This window comes from Larimichthys crocea, chromosome VII (assembly GCF_000972845.2).
Source record: "Larimichthys crocea isolate SSNF chromosome VII, L_crocea_2.0, whole genome shotgun sequence".
NCBI classification, from domain to species: domain Eukaryota; kingdom Metazoa; phylum Chordata; class Actinopteri; family Sciaenidae; genus Larimichthys; species Larimichthys crocea.
In genome coordinates, this window is record NC_040017.1 from 21,908,992 (window position 1) to 21,934,411 (window position 25,420).

Below are 25,420 nucleotides of genomic sequence, written 5' to 3' on the forward strand. Positions count from 1 at the left end.
TTCCCTCTTTTCATTCTCATGAAAACTGCTGCACTTTCTCCGCAGCATCTTTTCCAACAGGTCAGAGGCCTGTAGGAATCGTTTTTGTTCACCAAGCACAATCCTTTCACGAGGAATTTGTCTCAGTAAGTTTGCTCTGACATGCTGCAACACAGTTCCACAATACAGGATTAACCGACTGCAAAAAAAAAAAAAAACTCACACGTGGTGAAAAGACAAACAATGTGACATTAAACCACAGAAAGCACGATTACATGTTTGAAACTTAAAAAAATGTAACCAGTTTACTGGTTAAATATGCACAAATGGCAGATCAAAGTGCCGATGGAGTAAAATGTTTTTGACCATTCATTCAGGCAGCCAAAGTCCTGCTACTGCTGTTTATAATGCCTGTTATTAGAAGGAACTTTTCTTCACCGGAGAAACTGGTGTTTTAAAGTGAGGGTAAAAAAACACTTTTCCTGTAATTTTCGGTAGAAACCAGTTCCTGCCACTCACTTCTTCTTTCTCTATTCAAAACTAATAATGGACTTGACAAAGAAATGTTAAAGAATCGGGAAAGACAGACGAAGAATGGATCATAACGGCAGATTTGATTGTGGTATGTAAAAAATGAAGGCTGCTTAAATAGTAACAATCAAACGATGACATGTAATGATGAACCCACCTGAATCTGCAGCTCCACTTAGCTTTTTTTTTTACGTCTTTCAGACAATGACAATATAAAGAATGGACAGAGCATGAGCGCAGTTTTGAAGCCTAAAATATGGCCACTGTCATGTTGGCTGCGCTCCTTCTTCCGCCTTCTGGTTAGTCTAAAAGTCGGCAAAGACGAGGATCATTGGCGGACCTAAGGCAGACTGAATGACGCCTGGGTGCTCTAATAAGCCATCTGTCATGGCTCACCCTCTGTACAGTTGTCATGAACGGGGAAATTAGCTGTAGAGACCAAAACAGTTTTTTGTACCAGGCTGTAAACATGTTTATTTCTGCTGTGAAGTTGGACATTTATGGAGACTGACTCGCTGCTGCAGCCAAGCTCAAGTGGCCACTCAAGAAGTTTTTAGCACTTCCAAATTGGCTTAGTTTTCCCAGCATCGGAGTTTGCCGCTTGCTTTCAGCTCATTGTTTTAGTTTCATCAACAGCCAGTGAAAAGACCTGCAAAGCCACTGTACGCTTCTTTCACATGCTCACCTGCTAAGCTGGTGAACACAGTTTAGCAGCTAAAGAGGCAGATATTTCTCTCTAGACCGAAAACAGAGCTAAAATGAAATCAGCTATTCATCAGGTGGTTGAAAACGAAAGCTTTTACCGTTCTAAGGTCAGCTAGTTTCTGTTAAAGTTTCACTTCAAGAAACTATGTTTATCAGTTAGTAACACACACAACACTGATCATTGGCTCTAACTCAAACTAAACAACAGTAACATCGTGTGCATGCTAAATATTGTCGGCACAGTTGCCCTTTTAAGCCACATGGAGCACAGCAACCCCTCATCATAAGACATGCCGTTTGGCCTCCTGATTTTGTTTTACTGTTGCTATCAAGAAGCAGTTCCTATTGATCAACGTTAATAGAAGTGGGGGTACGGATGGCATGAGGAGCTCAAACAAAGAGATCCATTCTCCTTTTCTTTGTGCAAATGTGAGGATTAGTTGGGGGGGAAAGTTAGACTCTACAGAGAACAATGGAATCAATAAAACACTGACTCCTCACAGAAAGAGAGGTAACTCTGCATCGACTACAGGCTGCTCACACACTCAATCAGATTAACTAATGAAGCAATTATCGATCCAGAGAGGGGATGTTGGCCGGCACAGAGCTGGCCATTAAGTGGATCTTCTCCTCCCTTGGCCATGCTGAAAATGTCAGGGTCACTGTGTTCGCTGCTTGACACAGTTTACCGAAGTCCAATCTGAAGGAGACTAACCACTCTTTTGCCTCGCAGGAGAAGTCGTGAACGACGGTTGGTGAGGAGGGGAGGGCGACGCGGCACACGGGACAGGAGAGAATTTTGATTTTCACAAAGCCTGGAGAGGAGCCAAATTAACCTGTGCCAAATTTGCTGCTTCAACAGGGTGAAAATGAAGGAACGGGAAGGAGAAGTGACCACTGCAGGGCTGTAAATGAGCAGTATCCCGCTTTGTCTGCACCGCCAGTTCTGGTTACTAGTGTTGTTGTAGTCTGACGAAGCTGAATTTAATTATTTTTATACTTGAAACACACCTTACGATAATTAGTGTAGACCTGCAACACAAGCCAGTGAAGGAACAGGGGGCGGCGGGGGGGAATATCCTGTCTGCAGCAGCCTTGAATGTCAGAAATGTGTACTTTCATTGCCTGAGTCCATAGCAACGCAAGGTTGTTTGTTTCCATGCTCAGAGCGGGAGCGGTGTCACAGGATGTCTCACAAGATGTCAAAATAGGAGAGTTCATTCTTTCATCAAATAAAAGACAGCAGGTGCTGGTACAGTTCCTCCAATATGACATGATATATTGTGATTCATTAGTCTGTGTGTAATCTCTTTCTCCAGTCATGGGGACTGACTGAAAAGGTTCTTCTGTGAATATAAAATTAACCTGAGCTACAGCTGCATTTATTAGACTGAAAAGAAAAAGGCATGACATGACGTTACAGTAGCGTTCTCGCTGATTTACTGGATTTATTGCTTATATGAATCTTTTTTTTCTGTTTGTTGTTTGATATTTTTCAATATTTAGTCCTTGACCAGCCTCACCTGAAATCCCAATTATGACCGAGATGTTATTGTTTGGTAACTGAACACCACGCTCCAGGCTCGGTCATCAGTCAGTCTCATTCACTTTCACCCACACGGAAAAAAAAAAAGCAAATAGTTCTTTTTTTCCTCTCTCTGCGCACTGAGGCAGGAAAAATATTGCTTTGCGGTTAACTTCTAATCAAATTGCATTAGGTTTTCACAGCCTGTGCCCTCACTCCATTTGCACAAACCATCACGGACCTACATGAATTTCACACCCAGGGTGAGGAATACTTACTTCTTCTCCCCCAGCAGCCCAACACACACTGCGCGCACACACAGACGTACACATTTTGTGATCAGACAAGCATGATCATGCAGTTACAGCGCAGTGGTAAATCATTTTATTTGCAGCGAGTGTGGTTTTAATGACATTTTACATGCTCTGATGTTATTTTTACCAACTTCTCAAATGGACTCAGTGAAACTGTCACTGTTATTCCCGTTTTAGAGCATGCTACTTTTTTTTTTTTATGTGTGCAGGGAACAGACCTCATCTCATCTAGACATCGCAATCTTTATTATCACACAGCAAACCTGACTTGAAACCATGTCGTTCCGTGCGAGTAAATATATATAGGAGCCAAAAATGAGAACAAGTGCTCTCTCTGTGCCAGAGCTTTCACGTTAATTCTGATTATTAACGTAGTCATTATATGGATATTAATTATTGTGGCTGCTGCTCTTGAATGTGCTCAATGAAATAATTGAAAAGTAAGGAGATATGAGCAAGAAGTTTAATAATTAATTAGGGATTAATTATTGATGTGGAAAATTCTTCATTATAATTAACCTTGGACGCACATGCTATAGCTCGCTTTACCATGAGCCTTCAGGCCTCTCGGTGTCATTTCCTGTATGAAACAAGTGAAGGGTTGATTGAAAGCCTACTTCAGTGTGTGTGTGTGTTGTACTCTAAGTGTGTGTGGTTGTGCAGAAGTAGGGTGACTACACTTCACATGTAGACATTTTACTTTTTTTTTTGACTTCACAGCATTTGTGTCATGGCTGTAGCTACGAGTTACATTTGCAGATTCAGATTTTTTTCACCGTGATAAGCTCATAAAATGTCACTGTTGTCATGTGTTAAAAATAACTAAATAAATAAATAACTCAATAAAAATCTGAATGTCAACTTTTTAGGAACTCTCTCTCTCCAAAAACATCCTTGAATGTCTTGATGGCACAATACATTTTTTTTTGACATTGAACTGACAGTAAGTTCGAGGAGGTTTTTTTTTTTATTGTCCGTCTTCTGATACCTGACTGAAACGATTAGCCGATTAATCAATTAGCCGACGGACAGGAAATCAATCAGACACTGCAAAACTTAAAAGCAGGGATGAATAACTTTATGTGGCTCCAGCTTTCACTGCTTGATTCATGTTTAATGGCCCAAATGATTAATCAATGAATTGACTACTTGTCACTGTTGATACTCTCTGATATGTACTTTTAAATGCAGGTTTGAGGGTTCTTCTGCATGAAACAAGTCTGAGGTGATTGAAGGTTTCCCCCTCTGAGAGTGAGTGCAGAGTGAGGGTGGATGTTGGATAAAGACGAAGGGTGGTGGTGGTGGTGTTGGTGGTGGTGGTGGTGGGAGGGGTTGAAGATGAGAGCAAAAAAAAAAAAAAAAGAGGGAGGAGAAGGTGAGGTGGGGGGGGGGGGGGTGTGACATGAAGGGGGGGCACTTGTGCGTGGGAGGAGGGGTGAGGAAGTGTTGCTGGAGGGGGGGAAAGGAGGAGGAGGAGGAGGAGGTGGAGGTGAGGGGGGGTGTGCATGAGGGGCGGAGCTGCAGACAAGCATCCCCCGCCCTCGCGCTCATCTGGGTGTCCCTCACAATTACCTGTTCTGCCAGAACTGATGTGAGCGCGTGTTGGAAAGCACATTTGCAACGTTAGGAGAGGAACAGGAGCTCGCGGAAGGACCGTTTGAATTGAACCCACCTCTAACCCTCCTCCAGACACTCACAAAACACCAAAAAAACCTCAGAAACAAACTGAGCCGCCTGCAGAGGATCTGAGAGACTCGCAAGGATGCACTTGTTGTCCGCCAGCTGCGTGTGCGCCCTCCTCATCACCGCGCTCCTTCGCCAAGGTAAGCTTTTGTCTTATTCTTGGTGCTGCTGCTGCTGCTGGTGGTGGTGGCGCCCGAGCCGCAGGTATAAAGAGTCCCGACAGACAGACAGGCAGGCAGGCACACACACGCAGGTGTCACCGAGAAACTTCAGCCCGGCTTATGGAGCACATCTCCGGGGGAGAAGTGAAGCAGGGGACGCTGCTGTTTTATTTTACTTCTAAGTTAGTGAGCTGGGATGTAGTTTAAAGTATTTGGAAATGGATCCTGGTTGTAAATGCATGTTAGGTTCTTCCCTCTCTTTTTTTTTTTAAAAAAAATGTCCAGAAAATATTCTTATAAAGCTTATGAAGCACATATGAAGCAGTGATCACTTTTCTACATTGTAAATCTGCATGTAAATATGTGTAATGTATGAAAAAAAAGTACCTATAAATGAGAATAAGCAGTTTATTTGAACTTCGCTCAGCTCCCTGAATGGTTTATTAATGCATATTCCCTTTTAAAGTGACTTTTCTGTGTATAAACTGCTCATGTGACATCATATTATCCATATTATCCATTGTGCCACCCTTTCATTGTTAACCCGCCCCCCCCCCCCATGATGGGAGAGGCAGCCAGTGAGGTAGTCATCCTCATCATCACCCAGTCTTCATGTGCCCATGCCATGATGTCGTCACGATGCCTCATTTTTCATGTCTTTTCCCTCCCGTTAACGCGAGGCTGTCGAGCAGAATGATGCCCCGTTCATATCCTCTTGTGATTTATTGTAATTATGGTCTGCCTGTTGTTGACTGCTCCTGACAGGCTCCCTCTGGTAATTACACGTAGGATAGGACTCATTTTTGGATGTGGGCAGTTGTAATAGGTTGCACAAGTGAGTGCTTCCAAGTTTCATTCTTATTGGCATGAAGTGAGTGAAGTGACTTGGCTTTAAGTGGCTGTTTTCAGAAATGTGCTTTTTTTAAAATGTGATTATTTTGCCACTGGAAAAAAAATCCCCAAGATAAAACAAGGACGAGAACCTTCTTTTAATTGTGTCCTTTGTCTTATTTATTATTGCACGGCTCTCCTCTGATTGCCTTGTTGTCTGCTCCGTCAGGACAACAGGTAGCAGCACCATGTGCTCACATCACTCAGCCAGGCCATTAAGCAAAGCTGCACTGGAGCTTTGGGGAGGAAAGGGGCGGAGAGGTTGAGCTCACTGTACTCCCTTCCAGCTCGTCACACTACAGTGGCGCTTGTTGTTGTAAATTAACACCACACAGCACCTCTCGGTCAGGCTCAGGTGGTTTATTTGAGAGGAAACGAATGGGCCTTTTAAGGTGTTTTTACACCGCTGTGCTGCTGCAGTGCCGTGTGCTTGAGACCAGAGGAGAGTGCCCAGAGTTGGTAATGAGGTTAGACTTTATGGTCGTCCACCCACTGCTGTGTGTTTTGCCTGCCAGTGATTGCCAAAACACGTGTGTGTGTGAGTGTGTGTGCGTGTGTGTTTGCTCACACAACAGATGGTCACACTCATCTTCTCCATGTTCTTGTAGAAAGTGAACGATGTGAGCTTTTTCTCAGGGGAAAGAAATATTTCATGTTTCTTTGTCAATTTGCTCGCGTACGGGCAAAAATCTGACTGAGGGAGGCTTATTGAGTTTGGGATCTGCAATAAAAACTGCATCGATACTTGTAATAAAAACCAGGCCTGTGTTTATTATATTTGAACAGATGAAAAAAACATCAGCTCCCAGCCTTAAAGGCCAAGCCTCGGCCACAACCGGAGAGGAAAAACAGAGCCCTGAATTACTCTTAGAACAAATAGTCTAGAAAGAAGCATCTGTTTTTTTGTTCACTCCCTTGTCTCCACCCTTCCCCCACCACCACCGCCGCCACCACCACCGCTACCACCTTCACCCTCACCCTCCTCCTGAACAGACAGACAGGCAGCGCTCGGTGTCACAGCTGGTATTACTTGTCGAGTGAGTGGGGCTCTCCCTTTTGCTAATGGACTAATCTCATGCGGGGGTCACCCAATTTCACCTGAGACAGATCCACTCTCCTTTCTTTCATCTTTAACTAGTTTAAGTCCAGGCTTGTCTCTTGAATTGTAATGTTGATGATGCACGGGAAGAAAAAAGAAAAAAAAAAAGTGCACTTAGCATGAAAGATTTGTACAGCTGTGTATTTGTGCACTTGTGCACGTCCCGTCTTGTTTATGGGCTCTGGTCTCTTGATGTTTGAAGACTGCTTGTGGTTGTTTCTTCTTTGAAAAGAGATTTCTTTGTGACTTGCAAAGTATTGTACCCCTTCATGCAAAATTCAGATGCCGTCATGAGAAGTATCGCAACTCAGCCGGATCGTGGATTTGAATAGAAATAGCTGCATCTGTGCTTCACTCTGTGCTGTGACTTTAATACTTCCCCTTAAATAGTTTAGTTGTTAATCCAATTTTGCAAATGGCTCGCTAGCTGGCAATACAGAATAATGAAATTATGAAATCAAGATTGACCATCTGAGTAAATACACGAGGAAATGGGAGAATCCGCAGAACTTAAAGAATTGAATTGAGCCACAAAAGATCTTAAACTAACAAAGCGAGCACAGCTTCTATTTATCCAAAGTTCTTCCCACTTATTAGAAAAGGAATGCTTAAAATGACCTCAATATCTCGATATCTACACAACTCATTATTCTGCTGATGCCTAACCTATTATGGCAGCTCATAATGTCTCTCAAAAAGCTCTGTAGGACTCTCCCGTGCTTGGAGAGAACGTGTGAATTGGAATCTTTTCACTTGCCATGCAGCTAGTACACTATGTGTTTGTAAAGAAAATACCTTTGGTACGCAGTATAAAGTGAGACAGATGCCGTCATCACTCACCCATGAATGACAAAGCGGAATGAGATAGAGAAAAAAAAAAAAGCAGATGTGCTGTGAGGAGAAGTATGTTTTTGTGTGCATTATGTCCTCCTCAGGCCCCTGTTTAGAATAAGAAATAAGTGGAAATGTGAGCAGAAGGCTGAGGTGCTGCTCAGAAAAGAGAGAAAAAGAAGGAGGGGGTGGCACTTTCATGTGCTCCCGTCAGACAGGCGAGGTCGTACTGTAAATTAAAGCAGCATTAGGGTGGGGAGCCTGGTGTCACATCCCATCAGGGGGTTGCAGGATTCCTACCAGCGCCCCTAGCAGCAGAGTTTTATAGCCCGGGATGTGAGGATCAAGCTTAATTAACTACCGACAACTTTAAATTACAAATAAATGTGACTTTTTGGGTTAAAAATAACCTGAAATTAGGATGAAATAATAAAAAAAAAATATTGCTGTTGCGTAATCTTTTAATGTAGCACCAAAAAAAAGAAAAAGAGTAAAGAGCAGGTACTGGTGGAAATCTAAAAGTGTGAAATATCAGTGGGAGTGGGAGTCTACCATTAACCTGCTCTACTTCTGTAAGAGTAGAAAAATCTTTTTCTAGTACGGTTTCCAAGAAATTAGGTCGATACATTAAGTGGTCCCCAGAGAAATGATGCTCATAATATATGCATCTAGACCATATGGTATAGTAACGCGCTCACTTACAGTACACCTGGAATTAGACAAAACAATGGAGCTAGACTGTGCGAAGAGAACTCCACAAAACTGTGATTTTTAAATATAGCGTGTGTACGTGCATTACTGATTTCTTATGGCCTTTGTTTGCCCTGCATCCTTCACACAGTAGATTGGAGTGGTGCACACCCACGCACTCAAACACACACACACACACTCTTGTTTCCACCCTCAGCAGGACACTGAACAGGTGGAGCCAGCAGCATTGTTGGTTTTTGTGGCCTTGAGGGGAGCGAGTGTCTCTTTTATGATTACTGTTTGTGTGTGCAGTTGTTGAAAAGAGAAGCTGTTCGCTCCCGCCACTCATGCTGCGCTAAACGATGCGTTTTGGCCTCGTTATTCACTCGATTAGAAGTTTTAGAGGCGTCACTTTTATGGCTGAAGCTCTTTTGAGTCTTGTGTATATTTTTAGATTTCTTCCCGAAAGTGTAATTACTTGAGCAAACGCACCTTTTTAGATCCGATGTAATGAGACAATGGTGAAAAGAAATCTGAGCCACCACGTGAGCACGCTGAGTTTCCTACACGTCAGAGAGAACAAGTCACACTCTCCGAGCGGGAAGATGTATGAGTGGCTTGGCCTTGAGAAAATGAAAGGACTTGTGTGGCAAAAGTAATCACGCTCAGGCAATGACTCTGTGAAAAAAAAGGTCTTTTGTTCGCCTGTGACAGTTTTACACACAGGATTATCAGTAAAACAGCAGCAAGTGAATCTTAATTACATTTTGGTGGTTGGTCCACTTTTTGAGCCAGAGTAGGAGGTATATTTAATTTTTTTTTTTCAATCACGGCTAAAATTGCCTCTTAAGCAGCCCATTTTTTAATGTAATTTGCCATTAAGCCACTTTAGTAGACTTTTCATACACGCACATTTGTAGTGTGGTGAAATCTCCTCTCTTTACTTGTTCTGCACACAGGTTTGCCGCTCTGTCGTGCAAAATAATGGTTTACTTGTTACCCGGGAGGAGGGACCAGGAGTTCTATTGTTTCACCTATAAAGAAAGGCTTAACAACAGGAGAGAGGTGGCTCTGCTATGCGGTAGTGCTTCTTTCTTTATGCAGGAATACCCCCATTGAAATGCATGAAGGTATCCTTGGTTTTGGTGAAAGACCAACAGCGCTCTGAAATTGGGCGGCCCTTGTTTCAGGGGACAGAAAGTGAGGTTTGTTTCTGCCCTTTGTCATTGACGCAGCCCCCCGGCTTTCACTGGATTCCTGCGGACTCCCGCCGACTGTATTGTAAGCCTGGCTCTTTTTAAACAAATGAGTGTATGATAGCGACTTCTTGCTCCCGCTCCTCTCTTTGTCATTAATATGGAACAGCACACACCCCTCGGAGAGAGGGCACAGAGAGCTGCTGCCTGTCCCTGCACTTCACATGTGCAACCTGACTGAGGGAGAAGGAGGAGAGGGGGGGTGAGTTAGTGGTGGGGGTAGCATCTCTCCTCCATATGAAAAGCCTGTGGCCACACCCATGTTTTACAGAGACGGGATCTTTGTTCAAATTCTCCATTAGAGTCATTGCTCTGTTTTAATGAATTCTCTGAGAGGCCTCCATTAACTGTGATGGTAATCATTCAACTGCAGAGAATATTTAAGGAATAGAGAGAGGGCACATATATATGTATGGAAAGCCAGAGGGTGGGTGCTTATGCGGCCTTTGTTTTTGTGAATTGCATTTAATTAGCTTCTCTTTCTCATTAAAATTTATATTATAGATTAAGCAAAGACAAAGCAGTAACTCTGTTCCCACCAGTGACAGCAGGGGCTCCTCCTGACCCACAAAGGGAAGCCAGCGGAGGAGCTTTGATATTTATGCCCGCACTCCCATAAAGTCATTATTTCTGCTTTTATGAGAGTCAAGTGACAAGACAGGATGTTGCTATTGTATCAAACCTGTATTTTGACTTTGTCTGCAGTTCAAGGAAGTCAGTTGTGTTGGCACAGCTTTTGTGCGATTAAGGTGAAACATTCATCCGAAGCCCCGGGCCAACTAATAAAAATGACATGGAGTTTTGTCTTTCCATTCATTTGTGAATCATTCTCTGTTGGGTCCAAACTTCTTTTGCAATACTGAGAGGTCGCTCTATTCACTCTGACTCTGTTGGGCAATTTTTCATTCATGAAACATCGCGCTCTCCATTACGTCTTCCCTTTGGGACCCAACAGAACAGCCCTGTGTCTGCGTTTGACCCCCAGTATTCACATTCTTGCCATTTTTAGAGGCTGTTTCTTTGTGTTGTGCTGATGTCCACCATCCTTCCCTCATAGACTGCAGTCAGCGGTGCCTGGAGCTATCTTTGATTACATGCCGCTTCAGTTGAACTTGCAGGAGACAGTTCTCACTCAGGGAGACTCACTCTCACAGGGGATACAAAGAGAACATCTCTGATTGGAATTAAAAGTCATTCTTAGTTAGTGCCTGAAAACAAAAGAATGCAGAAGATTAAATCATTGGCTTGCATCGTGTCACCGCACTTGGCATTACTTTTAAACATGCTAAAACACGCTCACAGGGGGGAAAACCTGCTTTCATGGATGCCTTTTGAAGGTGTTTTGCTTACAAAGGGTGTCAACTGTTATTTACTGGATTGCAAGCTGCTTTACATAACACCAAAAATACACCAAGCAGGGACACTTCAGAAGTTATACGATGTAGCTTGCGGGAAATATTGAGGAGTTGCTCAAGTTAAGTTGAAATTACCACACGAAGTGGTACGAGGCTGATCTGTAGTGAATTTATTGCCACAATAAGCAACGAGTTGCCATCTGCACTAGACCGAGTTAACGCTTTAATGTTGTTAGTAAAAGTACTGCATAGATGGGAGTAAAGAAAGGATTTGAAATATTCACATTAAAGAACAGGCGAAATAGCCTAAAATAAATTACATAGTTAGAAATATCCGCCTTCCATTACAAATTCAACACTGACTGTTTAGTTACTGTATATGACATGAAGTGTAGTGCTATGTCAAACAGGAAACCAAACAGGAAACCACGCCGTCTTTGTTTGTTGTAGTAATTACCTACCTGTGTATCACAGAACATGTTCCCTGCATTTGTTAATACGAATTATGTTATTATATAACCCCGTCTGGAAGGGTTCCTTCCGCTTCTTTTAAACCGTACATAAATCACGACTACCCCACTTTCTTTTGACAACGACACATTTTCACATTCCAGTCCATGAACGCTTCGCCTCGGGGCATTTTCGTCCTAATGAGCAACTTCTTTGAAAAGCCGTGATTAAGTGAGAAGAAATGTAATTGTCACGAGAGATTAACATCTGTTATTCAAAACTATCTTGTTTTCTGAGCGGCAGTCGCAGATTTTTAGTTTCTCTTCAAGGAAGTCATGCAGTGCCTTTTTTTTTGCATGGTAATTACCACACGGGCTATGCTTCGGCTGATGCATGACTTGTGGATGTGTTAGATGTTTTATAAGAAGACGCTCTGCGTTGCTGTTAAAGCATTCAGCTGTTTCACTGCCAGACCTTACGAGGAAGGTGAAGAGATGCTTGTCTGGTAATTGGATGCAATACTTAATTTTCTAATGGGACTTCTTAAGAGGTCAAGTGGCCTTGTGTTCTTGGAGGGAATTTCTAAGTATTACACATCCCAATGGTGCAATTTAAGTACTGTCTTTTATACTGACTTATCCTCTTAGCAGACAAAAAAAAATCTGCATTTTGACTCTGATTTTACTCACTGCAGTGTGGAAAGCAGGAATGTTTAACAGTAAACTCACAAGCAGCCAAACTCTTGTCATATAAAAGTTGCTTTATCGCCGCGCCTGCCTGTTCTATAGACTGAGGAGGTTAAATGAACGTTGCAGTGTTTAATTCTGAGTAATGAAGATGCCATAACCCATTATGCTGGCACTCATTTACCCCCACATACAAGCAGTAGATACAGAGGAGATGACACATCATTTCCTCCTATAATGATAGTGATTTCATTTGAAAGTGCAGCGTCACACAGCCATAAATTTGACACTGAATAATGGACATTTTTAGTGAGTGTGATTTGGGGTGAAGCGGATTTTCTGCTGTTTTCTGAGGAAATCTCAGGATTACCTGTCTTATTGTGGACGGCTTGCTACAACACGCTCATCCATAAACAGAGCCAACACGAATGGATACACCAAACTAAGACAACATCACAGCCGCAGTTTGCCATTATGAGAATATTTGTTCAGACAATATTATGCCCCAGAGGGTTTCTTTAATAATTGGACAAGTACATTACCCTTCTGCTCAGGGTGGAATTTCTACAGATAATATGCTTGAATGAATATATGTCTCAGTAATGTCTGCTATTTCATATCTCAGGTCATTAAATCTGCAAATGTGCATGTTCTTTATGATATATATCAACACCTGAAAACAGTGCCGGGAAAAAAAGGTTACTTCTTTAGATGTTTGTTCGCTTTGATGATAAGTTCTAATGATATTCAATTTACTACTGTGCGACACAGGGTAAGGCAGTAAATATGAAGCTGGAACCATCAGTGTTGTCCGTGAGAAATGAACAGAAGAGCTCATTTTCTGCTGATGAACCAATCAACTCTCAGCTCTAGTTGGTACTATTTTATGGCAAACGTTGCCATGACATCAACACGCACAAAATGTTGGACATTAGTTACAAATGTGACCTTACGGTGGCGCTATAGGAAACACAAGGGGAGCACCAAAGTCGGCCGGTTTCATCGTTTGAGTGTCGAGAATTTGGGTGCAAAATATCTTGGTAATCCGCCCAATAGTTTGGATAGATGGACCGACAATGATCGTAGCTTCACATAACATAATTCCAAATATGTGCATTGTTTGAACCACTCAGATTTTCTTTAAATCACAGCGAATGTACTGTAATTCTCAGGAGTATTTTGTTCTGCTATAGCTTTTTTTGGACTTTCAGGGGAGCCTTCGCCTCGAGCTCCTGTCTTTTTGTCTGACTAGGCAGTAGAAGCAGCTCATTGCTCCAGAGGACTCTCTGAACAGCGTGTTGACTCAGTTTGCTTGAAGGGGGATAGTCTGTGCAGAACATTCCCATGGAGATTTTAACTCTTGAGTTCTTTAGGCCAAATTGTAGATATAAATATATTTTTATATTTGTAGATATCTTGGTAGAAGAGGTGTTTTTTTTTCTCTCTTATTGACAGGTTTTGTGTGAAGTTGGGTGTTTTCTCTGCTGCTCACTGTTTGGTTAGATCTGCAGGGCTTTTCCTGCTCTTGTTCTGGATCCACCATATGGGACACGAAGCAGAATGGGAGTGGTTAAAGATGTGCAAGGCCAGAGTAGATGGTTAAAAGCACTTACCTTGATGCATGGCTTTCCCTCATGTCATGATGGAAGAAGAAAATGTAATAGCCACTACTAATGAAATTATATACCTTAAAGGATCCGTGTACCCAAGACAACGCTGACATATGCTGAATTACATAAACTGGGAGTGGTTATCTGATTTCACAGAAACAAAGGACACAAACAAAAGAGCAAAATTAGGTTTGTTGTGACATAGCTGTTGTGAGACTTAGGAAAGATGAACTGCCTTTTGGATGTAAGTTTTACAAACATTTCTCCTTTTATAGAAGACACAAATTCATGGCGCAACAAAAACAACTTGGCGCCAGTTCACACTAGTAAAACCTTTCAGCCCAATCTTGTTAGCAGTTTATCCCGCCACGTAAATCAGAAAAAGTCCTGAAGTCGTAGGAAGACTCGGGTGTTGTGACAGCGCACGTTAATCTCTAACCTTTCACAGCACTCCATCAAAGCAGACGTTGGGTCTGCGGGTATTAAACGTGAAACCACACAGATTTGATGTGCAAGCAGGTACATAATCCTTTGTATGTATTATCTGCATTCCACGTATTCCTCCCACCGCTCTCTGCTCTGTTTAACCAGCAGAGGCTTTAGGACCCCCTCAGAGCCAGAAGCTAAAGCAGGACACAATTTGAAACCATCACGCCCTCTTAATGCCAACCAGGCTGTTTGGTTTATTGAAATGGGGAGCGTCGACTGCACTGTTTCACACTGAAGGGTTAGAAGGTCAGCGCTGTCATTACGAGTGCGCAACAGCACACATGAGTCTTTCCTCAACTGGTGTGAAAGTAGCGGCAATTACCAGAGACGAAAGCTAGACAAGCCATCTGCTGAACAAATGAAAATATCTACCTGTTAATATTTTCCGTTGTTTACAGCATAACAAGTCATACATCATTTATACGGTAAACTAGGTGCTGTGCATTCAGTGCAGACATAATACAACTATTGCACGTATTTCCATTAATCATCCATTTTGTGTAGGGAAAAAAATATTAGCCCATGCCTCATGTAGAGCCTAATGAAGCACTTTAAGATCGATAAGTGGATGAATTGTTGTTTACCCATGTAGAAAAGTGATGGGGTCTGGGCTGATTCATCTCTTTCTCTCTCTCTTTCTTTCTCCCAGCACTGTGGTCAGGGCTGTGCGTGGGTTTGTTGCCAGCTCCGCCTTGTAAGAAAGGCTCAATTTACCTTCAACTGTTGTGTTGTGGCAGCAGGTTTGATTGGTATCCTCAGGCACCACCTGCAACTGTAATATTGTCATGCCGATAGTATAATAGTAAACACGACGGCTCCCCCAGGAGCAATGGGCAACAGATGTTCAAAGACTTTTGTTGGAGGTGTGGGGGGAAGGGACGGGGCGTGGCCACTTTTACAGGAAAGGCAGCACACGAGGTACAGACAGACAGACAGACAGACAGACAGACAGACAGACAGACATGCAGGTACTTGAACAAAGAGCTGGAGTCTGCAATGCAAGGCGGGCTAGTATTTCAAAATGAAAATACAATGTGATTCAACATATCTGCAACCAGCAGGAGGATGCTTTTAGTCTGATGGTGCAGTGGTTCATTTCTCTCTTGACCTTCCTGTTTGTTTGCAAATATAATATGTTGAGGATGAGGGTTTGTCATGGGTCCCAGCTACGGCTGCAACTAACAATTATTTTGGTTGAAAAAATTCGGCTGTCATTCCTGTCAGAAAATAAGGGGGGAAATGCCCATCACATGTGCCAGAGCCCAATGTGGTGTGTGCAAATTGTCTCTTTTAGTTAGCCAAACTTTGACATGAGAGATGTTTCCTTTAAATATGACAAATGATAAAACAGAGATGATTACAACTGGCTTTGATAATCAATAATTCATCTTTAGATCTTTAGATGAAGGATCAAATGAGGATTTGCTTTCTTTTGTTGTTCTCTCTTTATATCGAACAATAAAATAATTCTCTTTGGGACTCTTGGGCAGAAAGAAAGAACACATTGAATACAATTTTTTTCAAAGATCAAAAGATTACTCAAATAATCAAATGAAAAGCAGTTATTTGATTAATCATCATCAAATTATTGTTAGTTGCCGTCCTATTGTCGTTCTACAAGGGTTTGGAATGGGTCTTAATTTCATTACGTTGTTTATCCTTTTGCCTGGATTCATCCTTTAGTCTATAAAATGAAAAAAAGAAAGTTAAAAAAAAAATCCATTTCTGTTTCCAGAGCTCAAGGTGACATCTTTTAAATTGCTTGTTTTGTCTGCCAAACAGCCCAAAGATATTCAATTTACACATAAAACAGAGAAAAGCCGAAAATCCTTAAACTAAGAAGTTGGAAATAAACAAAACTGAAAAGTGTTGACTGATTTCTTTTCTGTCATTTAATTGGCTAATCGTTCCAGCATGGTGCGACGTTAATGCTAAAGGTCCTTTAGGCTAATAACAAAATTGATTACAAATCATGTCCAATCTGTAAAACCCGAGAGGAGACACTCAGTCCTGCTCTAGTTGGCTTGGTCGCTTCAGGCGGGAGGCGCTGGCAGATTTATGGCCCGTGTGCAAAAAAAGAACTGATACCTTCTGTCTGATGTGATACCCGAAGAGACCCGGTGAAACGGCGAGCACTTTGATGTCAAGAAGGTTGTTTTGAATGTGTCAGGAATATTTTAAAGGTGCCTATTAACGCATCTGGCTGAACAGGAGGGAGCAAAGTGAAAACGTCTTAACTACTTAAGGAATCATCTCTTGCACTTAGATTTATGGTTATCAGTTCAAACTGTTCTGTAATTCAAAGGGCACTATGTTCATTAGTCAGAAGCATTACGCACTGTTAAAGGCTCCATCTGGAGTGCCGCACCATCTGCTGCACCTCTTTAACCCCTACATTTATTTTATTTGGCTGTAAACATTTATTATATTATCAGTGCGGCAGCATTTTTAAGTCTTAATTGGGTTGGTTATACTTCCCATGATTGCTGGAGGACAGGGGGTCTGTGATTTTAATTGCCTAGGCTAAAAAAAGAGTTTTCAAACAGCAAGTTTTACCCTCTGAAAAAACTCTGTGCATTTATCAAGTAAAAACACAAGGGAGACCATGTGATCAGATACCGGTTATCGAGGCGCTGCTAAACTCACACGCATGCAACTGAAATGTTGTGAGCTGGAAATCCCAAGAAAGCACGCTATGAACATAAATCAGCGCTTGCAGGTGGTGTTTTCGTGACATGTGTTGCCTTTCATGCACACACCCACAGCGTACATCTGTGAGTTCTGTAAAAAACTAGCACCGTGCGCTTATATCGCTGCAGCTGAAACGCTGTCGAACATAGCCAAGATCTGCCAGACTCGCCAAAAAAGAAGACTTGAAAGTGTTTCGGTAACGGCAAGATGTGAGAGCTGTTAGGTATGAATGCAAGCTGGACGAGCAGACAAATTCAATCTGTAGGGTCCTTCCGTATAATAAAGTTTAAAGGAACATTTAAATGACTTAGAAATAATGAATAGTGATTGAGTGGTTTCTAATCATACCATCTGAATGGACTTCTCTGCACAAAAGCAACAATTGAAATAAACCCATGAGCAAATTTAATAGACATGCTTTTTTTGGTGGTAGTTGGGTAATGAGGTAAAAATGGGAGTATTGAATAAGAGTTCCCTTCAAAAGATGAGGCCATTGAGTTGAATATCTTTTTAGTTATTAAGAGAAATATACAGTACTTAAGTCTTTTCTTTTGAAATTCATTTAAAATGTGAAAAGACCCAAAAGCAAGTTCAGCAAGGTGTTGTGTAATTAAAATGAGCTTAATCTGTGCAGCAGAGGGATTCGAGTTGGCCATGCCCAGTTTTTGCATTTTAATGCATAGAAATTATTGGATAATCCCATTTGTCCCGTAAACATGTGATTTGCTCACAGGCCGTGTCTATTTTTAGGAAATTACTTTTAACGGATGGAGGCAGTGCGGGGTGCAGGGATTTAATATCTGTTTGCCGTGATGGACATTTTCAAATTCTTACCTGAGAAGCACGGTCATCGTGACACAGTCCACATCCATTAGCTTCCCGTATTTGCTGTTAGTCACAGGGAGTCAGCCTTAGTCAGTCATAACGCAGAGACTCTGGTGAGGTAATGTCAGCGGAAACAGAAAAATGAAGTCATAGCGAAAATGCTCAGCACCGAGCTGCATTAGGAAGGGTTAATGGATAAGTAGGGAGTGGTATGGCTCTGCTTTGTTAATGGCCTAATGTTGCCTTTAATGGCCCGTCGTTAATGGGAGTTCTTGGTGGATGTTTAGAGTCAAGACTATAAGCTCTCCCATGATCGTCCCCCTAAGTCTACCCACAGGCATCTCACAACCACTTCTTCCCTCGGGTCCTGTGGCCTGCGCCCCTCAAATACATAATTCACAATATAATGGACGTGATTTCGTGAGTGCACTTATCCATCCGATCACTCCAGCAGCCTGCCTGTCTTGAGAGCAGCCCGTGTGTCCGTGCAGCTCATCTCCCGACGCAATTTATGACATTTTTTTAAAAGAGGATTTTACGGACGCTCGTGTGGTCGAGTGTATAGAGAAGAGCATTTCAAAGACTAATGATCGTGCCACAAGATCAATTTCTAGGAAACCTTATGGCAAGTGATTTAGAGTGATAATCACCCTTCTTGTAATATGCTTTTATCTTTCCCATCTGTCTCGCCCCGGAGAAAAAAGTAACAAAATGACTGAATAATGTGGTGAGGCATACACAAAATATTAGATGTGTCTTCACAGATCGTTCGTACGAAAAGGTGTTTTCTTTCCCTAATTGTGTATGCACATGTTCTCCAGCCTTATGTTAACTTTTCTTCCCACGTATTAGTTTTCTTGCTGAAACTTAGCAGAACTATTTAAGCTCCAACAAAGCCGAACTGTGTCTGCTTTGATTGCGCTGTCAGCATCTTTAGAGTGAGACGGTAATTTAAAGGAACTTGAACATGATTTATTAAAAAAAAAAAACTCCTAACAATGGATCGCTTTTAAAAAATCTCACATTAAACAATGTAGTTAATCAAAAAGAAAAATACAAGAGATTCTTGAATCCATTGTGAATCTTTATGTGCTTCAAGGCAGTTCAATGCAAGGCAAGTCAATTAATGATCAGAGATTCAGATTTCATTCATATTCTTATTGTTGGATGTTTGTAACTCTGGTGCATGAGTGAACAGGACGAGGATTTGGCAGTCTACGTGACAGTCTGAGGTCTGTCTGGCACTCTGTTCTTCCTATTACCTCGGATAATGCATCAAATGCAGACAATGTGACACCATGTTGAGATATTTCTACTGCAGCCTCATTGAAATTTAATAGAAAAGCATCAACAGGAAGTATTAATTTTTTATGCCAGTCCCCCTGAATCACATACTTTTACCATTACTGAAACAGATTAAGACCAATGTATGACCATAAAGCGTCAAGTTACCCACGCGATGTCCCTAATAGACCAGAATGCATTGCGGTCACGAGGCAACCTGGTGTTTTGATCTACAGAGCAAGGCTCACTTCTTCCTCTGGGCTTATTATTCCAGTGCACAAGCTATTATTCTCCTCGCCGACACGAATAACCCACAGCTGATGCAAAGTGTTTGCACCTGTTCTCTGGGGATTGTCAGCGGGTATTGTGGGAATTGTAGGAAATCACAGAGGTAGAAACAAACAAGCTATGATACAACACATCTCCTGAGCTCGGAAAGCCTCCGTCTTAGATTATAGAGGTAGAAAATGGAAATTCTATAAAGAAAGTGTCTGAAAACTTTGTTTTGAAACCCAGTTTGAAACACTTTTCAACTTAGCCCGCCCCACTTCAAATAAATGCGAAGGCCATAGGAAACACAAACACTCATGTGAAATAACCAAATCTGATCTAACTTGGCAGAAAATATTGTTTCCATCGGTCACAATAAGAAGCTCATAAAAAATATGTTTTGAGGGCCTTTAAAAAGCTACTGCATCACAGATTTATGATATGAAATATTTTTTTCTTCAGGGATCCAGCCATCCATTACACAAGTGTCTTGAAACACCTGAAGTCAAAATAAATCTTTTCCTACTTCTTGGGCCCTCGTCTCGTTTCTTTGTACTCCCGTCTCAATCCCTGTCAAGAGGCGGAAGCAGCAACCTGATCCCTCTGCAACAGGTCTGCACAGGTACAGAGCCCTCCTCAGGACACGTCTGAAACCAGAGAAAATGGAGCCAGCAGTTTCAGTCACAAGGCAACAATGGGAACCCGACAGGTGGGACTGCAGGCAATGCATTAGCCCTGTTCCCGCCTGCTGTCATCTGTAGGTGTCTGTTGACCACACATGATGCAGCAAATGAACATTGTTTTCTTTGCCTGAGGGGGAGAGAGCTGCCTATATGCCTCTCTAGAAAATATGTTGCACAGTGGAAACTGCATTTTATATCTAGCTGGAGGGGAGTGTAAAGAAGGTTAGACTATTCATTTCCTGGGTACTCTGAAGTATGAAGATGCATGAAGAGCACTGATGAGGGTTATTTTTGTGAGCTTTCCTGCTCTGTGTCTCTGCACTGTTATATTTTCCAAAAAACCTCTTACATGCACATTAGAGTTTATATTTATCTGAATAACGTGGTATTAACATGAGTTTAGAGATTTTGTTTGCCAAGCATGAGCACCATTGTTGGTTCAGTTGCACAGTGGCCAGGGGTCCATGCTGCCGGGGTGAAGGAGGAGACCCATTATGCTTAATAGACTCAGACTAATAATGCTGCGTGTTGTATGTACTCTACATAATTTCCCATTTGCCGTCCATCCTCCTCCTCAGCAGCACACAGGGTTGCTTTGCCCTGAGGTGACAAACATGGCTCTGCTCGGTGCAGGCTGTGGAAATGTGAGAGGCTTTTATTTTACTCTGTAATTTTTTTTTTTTTTTTAAGGTTGTCCTATTTTTGACAGAAAAGAAAAACAAGTCGATTATAGAGCTGAAACGATTCAGCAAATAATTGATTAGTCGATCGATATTTGCAACTAATTCATTGTAGTTGTTTTCAAATAAAAACTCCAACCAGGATTTGTTAATTTGTACGTGACTATATTTTAAGTTCGGACTGTTGGTGGACAAAACAAGACATTTGATGCCACTTTAAATTAAACACTTAATCAGTTGAGATCTGCAGATTGATCAATACTGAAAACTGTTGTTAGTTGCAGGATGGAGGATGCATCTGTATGCAGATGACTTTTTCATTCATCTCTTGCTCAGACTCGCCCTGTCGAGTCGCATCATTAATATTGTTAAACATTAGGATAAGTAGATTAACTCACCATTGTTCTTTCATAATTCATCTACCGATTATTGTCTCTATCAATCTTAGCATCTTAATGAAAGGTCAGCAAACATTTCCTGGAGCCCAAGGTTACATATTTACATTGCATGTTTTGTCTGACAAAGAGTCCACACCCTAAAAGGTTTCAGGTTACAGTCATATAAAAAACAAAGGATAGCAGCAGATCTTCATATCTGAAGAGTAAATGTTTGGCATTCTGTTTGAAAAATGACTCAAACGATTGTCAAAATAACTGCGGCTTAATTTTCTGTCGACTGATTGATCATTCAGTTATAAAGTAGATGCTAAAATTGTCTTAAATTGCCTGTCTGAGCAGATTTTCGGTCAGATGAAAATGAATGAGTTCATCTAAGAGAATCCCTGAAAGAGAAATATTTCCTATATGTTGGACAGCGAACATAATATTTCATAAGCTGGGTAATAAATTGGTCTGCCGTTTCTTGAGACTAATTTCCAGCTCTGGTATGTTTTTTTTTTTTTCATTGCATGGCTGTGCATCAATTCAGTGTTATATTAATGTCAGAAAATATCACACACTCTTTTCAGTCATAAAACTAATAAATGTGTCAGGCTTTGGACAACGTTTCTCGTGGACCTTGCAGATAAGACTCTGTAGAGAGTGGATCACTTATTAAAAACAAAGAAAGGGATAGACGGGCAGAGTTCAGCTGGTCTGCAGATGGAGCCTGTGGGGAACATTGTCAGAAAATGAAACCTTTGTCCCAAGTTGTTCTGTCCATAAATGGACCTTTTTAGCAGATTGGTTCTCTCCAAAAGACCTTTACGCCCTTCTGGAGGTCAAAGAGATACAGGGCAACATCTAGCTTTCTGTGCCTTAAAACAGATGGTGTGGCATAAAACGAGGCTTGGAAAGTGAAATCGACCCGCCAGTTGAGTTCATTTCACATAATGAGGCTTTTGTATTTGTATAAGTACTTGAACAAACTCGTATCGGCTGCTTATTCCTGCAAAGAAGATTAATGCAGGCAACTTTTCAACAGCTCTGGATCTGTAAGGATTTTCCAGCAACTATTTGTATAATCGATAAATCATTGCAGACATTTGTGAGATACAAATACCAATTATTCTCTGGTCGCAGCCGCTCAAATGTGACGACTGCTTGTTTTGTTTCTTTGTCATAAATGATAGCAGACAGAATGTCTCTGGGTTTTGTTGATCACGTGAAACTAAAGGACTAAAGATATCTTGAGATAGAAAAACTTTCTGGCATCTCATGGACAAAACAGTTAGTCGATGAAACAAATAAATAATCAGCACATTGTTAGTTGCAGCTTGGCAAATCATGAGGGGAACATGAACGTCTGAACGAAATATCATGACAAAGACACACTCAAAACAACAAATGTCAACCTCATGGTGGTGCAAGAGGAAAACCCAAAGTCTTTAGGATGTATCAAGTCGGGACCATGAATGTCTGGATCGAGCTTCAATCTATCAGTGGTGGACCAACTAATCTACTGACAAATGTATTGATGTTGCCCTCCATGGTAGCATGGCTAAAAAGGCTATAACCCACTCATGGAAGTGAGAGTATGTTTTGGAGAAATACTGCTGCCACCCTCCTTTCACTGCAACATATAGCACCAAACATGCACGATATTTTGTCGTGCATGCTTCCTCATTACACGTTCCAGAAATGGCGAATCATTCAACTACGGACATTAGTGTGTTTTTCTGCCGACAAGCTCTCGACAGTCCGGTAAAAAAAAAAATAAAAAAAAATACAAGCTGATGCCCTTAGCTTGATGCTATAAAGACACTGACAGGCAATTACAGTAGGCAGGAAAAAGCAGAAATTATAGAGCACACAATGTTGACGTTTGGAATGATGCCTCCATGGTTCAGCCTGGCCTGCAACAAAAAAGAGGAGCTGTGTGAAAGGGATGTTGTGCAAGTGTGCTGTCAGTTATCCATCATTGACATGATTACACCCCTTCCTTGGAGAGAGAGACAGGCAGAGATAGTGAGGATGTAGCTGTGTGTTTTAAAAAAAAAATAAAATCCCTCTTCAAGCAAGCTGGTCTGGAACACTTCCCCAGCCTGAACTGATACTGTAACACAATTCAGATACAGTCATATGCTTGTCATTGTTAGTAAAGGATGAGCCAAGAGCATGTGCAGCTGACAAAACAGCAGCCTATAGAGCTCATATATTACCAAACAGCTACAAGGATGCTTTGGGGACCCTGGTGGAAGACTGAGCTATTTTCCAAAACCTTCTCACACCCTTCTCACATTCGATAGCAGTCCCTCGATTTTTCTTGACAGCAAGTGATGACAAATTGAGCTTATTAAATCACTGATCTCTTCTCATTTAAGACACTTTGTATTGCTAATCAAAAATGCGGCACTTGTTAAAGTATTAAAGAAAAAAAGACAGGGACGAGAAGCGAAATGCCACGGAAGGTTAGGTTTTCTTTGATTTCTCGCTTCTTCGCCAAGCGCCGCTCAGTATAAGAATCTAGCCTTTCCTCAAGTATTATTGATCTAGTTGAAGTGGTTCTGTCTGCCCTCCTCACCGCTGAAGCGAGGCTATTTGCCATCAAGTCTTTGTGGACATGTACCATGGGATCTCTATTCACTGCACAATCCTCATTTTCAGCACTTAATAAGTTTGGGCCTCCGCTTTCTTGTTGATGTTGCAGCTAAAAGACGTGCACACACACACACACAAATGGGAGGGCGTAAGGTAGCAAAATAGGGATATAGAGACTAGTGTGGGGAGGTAGCTGATTTCCCTCGTGAGCTTATATCTGAGCTGTCGTCACCTGTCTCTTCTCTGGAATAGAGGCGCCTTAATCAGGAACATGAAAGTGTCTCCTGTGGTGCTGCCTCCTGTTTCTGTCACTCGGCTGTCTATTGCTTGATTTACCATCACCAAAGTGTTCGCTAATTCTTTGTGTCCAGTATGAGGACGCTGAAAGTCTTATTTTGGCGTAAAGACACACGGACGCAGCGCATTGGAATATTTCAATCCTGAATTTTCTGTTTGGCCTTGAGCTTGAGAGACATATTCAACAGTGGGTCATCCTATTGATACCAAGTGACTTTAACAGACCTTATGAGATTTGCTGATAAACATCGTTCTGAAAGTCTGACACATTAGTAGCGATGGATTTTTATATCTCTGTATCTGTGGATGTAGTTTTTACACAGCATCGTCCCTTTCCCTTCTGTCCCGGAGTTTTGAATGGATGAATAAAATGCTGTCCTTTTATTTGTCTGAATGACCTTCTGGGGAATAAAAATAAGAGAAAATTAGATAAATAACACGATATTCTTTCGTTTAATTCAACTTCAGTTCTTTTCTATTTGTCGGGTTTCGGTAAGGTTGGACGAAACAGAAAAAAAACTAAACAATGAGAAAGCGAAGCGCCCGAACACGAGGGTGAAACTTCCTGCTATTGCTTCCTATGCGTGCATCAATCCATCATTATTATTGTTTGCGTAACGTGCGTGCATGTGAAGTCAGACTGTTCACCTGCTTTTGTTGTGAAGGATTAGCTTATCTCAGTAAGCAGCAGGAGCTTTGTCTTCTGTAACTCAACATGTGCGATTAGTTCTCATTGTGTAACAGTGTAATCTGCACAGATAAATCCTTTCCATGACTACAGACTCTTTTAAAGTTCCCAGAGAGGCTGAACACAGCTTTATTTGAATATTCAAAAATTCCTATTTGAAATTGAAATGTAAGGAGTCTATTATACAGGAAGTCTGATAACCTTTCCCAGTGCTGCAGCGCTTACAGTGTAACCTGAATATAACTGACTCTGGTTATTTAACCATTGTAAGATACAGCAGAGCTTCTGCAGAACTCATTCCTGATAAGTCTCAACACTCTCAGAACACACATGGGTTTGGTTGCTGGCTAGATTCTGAATAACATTTGGATGTTTCCTGGACCATTAGAGTGTTCTGGCACCAACACGTCCAGGTGTAGCACATAATCTAGACCCTAGCAGATTATTTTTGGCACCCTAAATAGCTTCAGAAATGAAATGTAGCAGGATACCATCAAATTTGACACATATGCAAAACATGTTCCCATGTCCTGCACAGAGAGCTCATTAACTGCCTCCTCTTAATAGATTCACAATGTCACCATTTTCCTTTTTCCGCCCAGCATGTACAATACTTCTCTGCCTGGGCGAGAAAACCTGCATGTCTAGCTGTAGTTCATTCAGGCATGAGAGTCAGTTTCATTAGATTTACATCAGAAAAGACAAAACATGGGAGTGTGGGATGGCTACATGTGAGTGTGTGGTGTATTCGCACCAGCAATCCACATTA

The 25,420-nt window shown here is 41.6% G+C and overlaps 1 protein-coding gene across 2 annotated transcripts in view; it reads left to right on the forward strand.

The window, feature by feature from the left end:
• The first annotated feature begins 4,605 nt into the window (after window positions 1-4,605).
• The window catches only part of LOC104928945 (CD166 antigen homolog A-like), a 34,459-nt gene continuing 13,644 nt past the window's right edge, over window positions 4,606-25,420 (forward strand). For both annotated transcript variants that reach the window (XM_010743347.3, XM_019259321.2), the window contains exon 1: window positions 4,606-4,877. In XM_010743347.3, coding sequence (XP_010741649.1) covers window positions 4,817-4,877 — 61 coding nt within the window. In that variant the 5' untranslated portion in view covers window positions 4,606-4,816. The remainder of the gene's footprint in view (window positions 4,878-25,420) is intronic.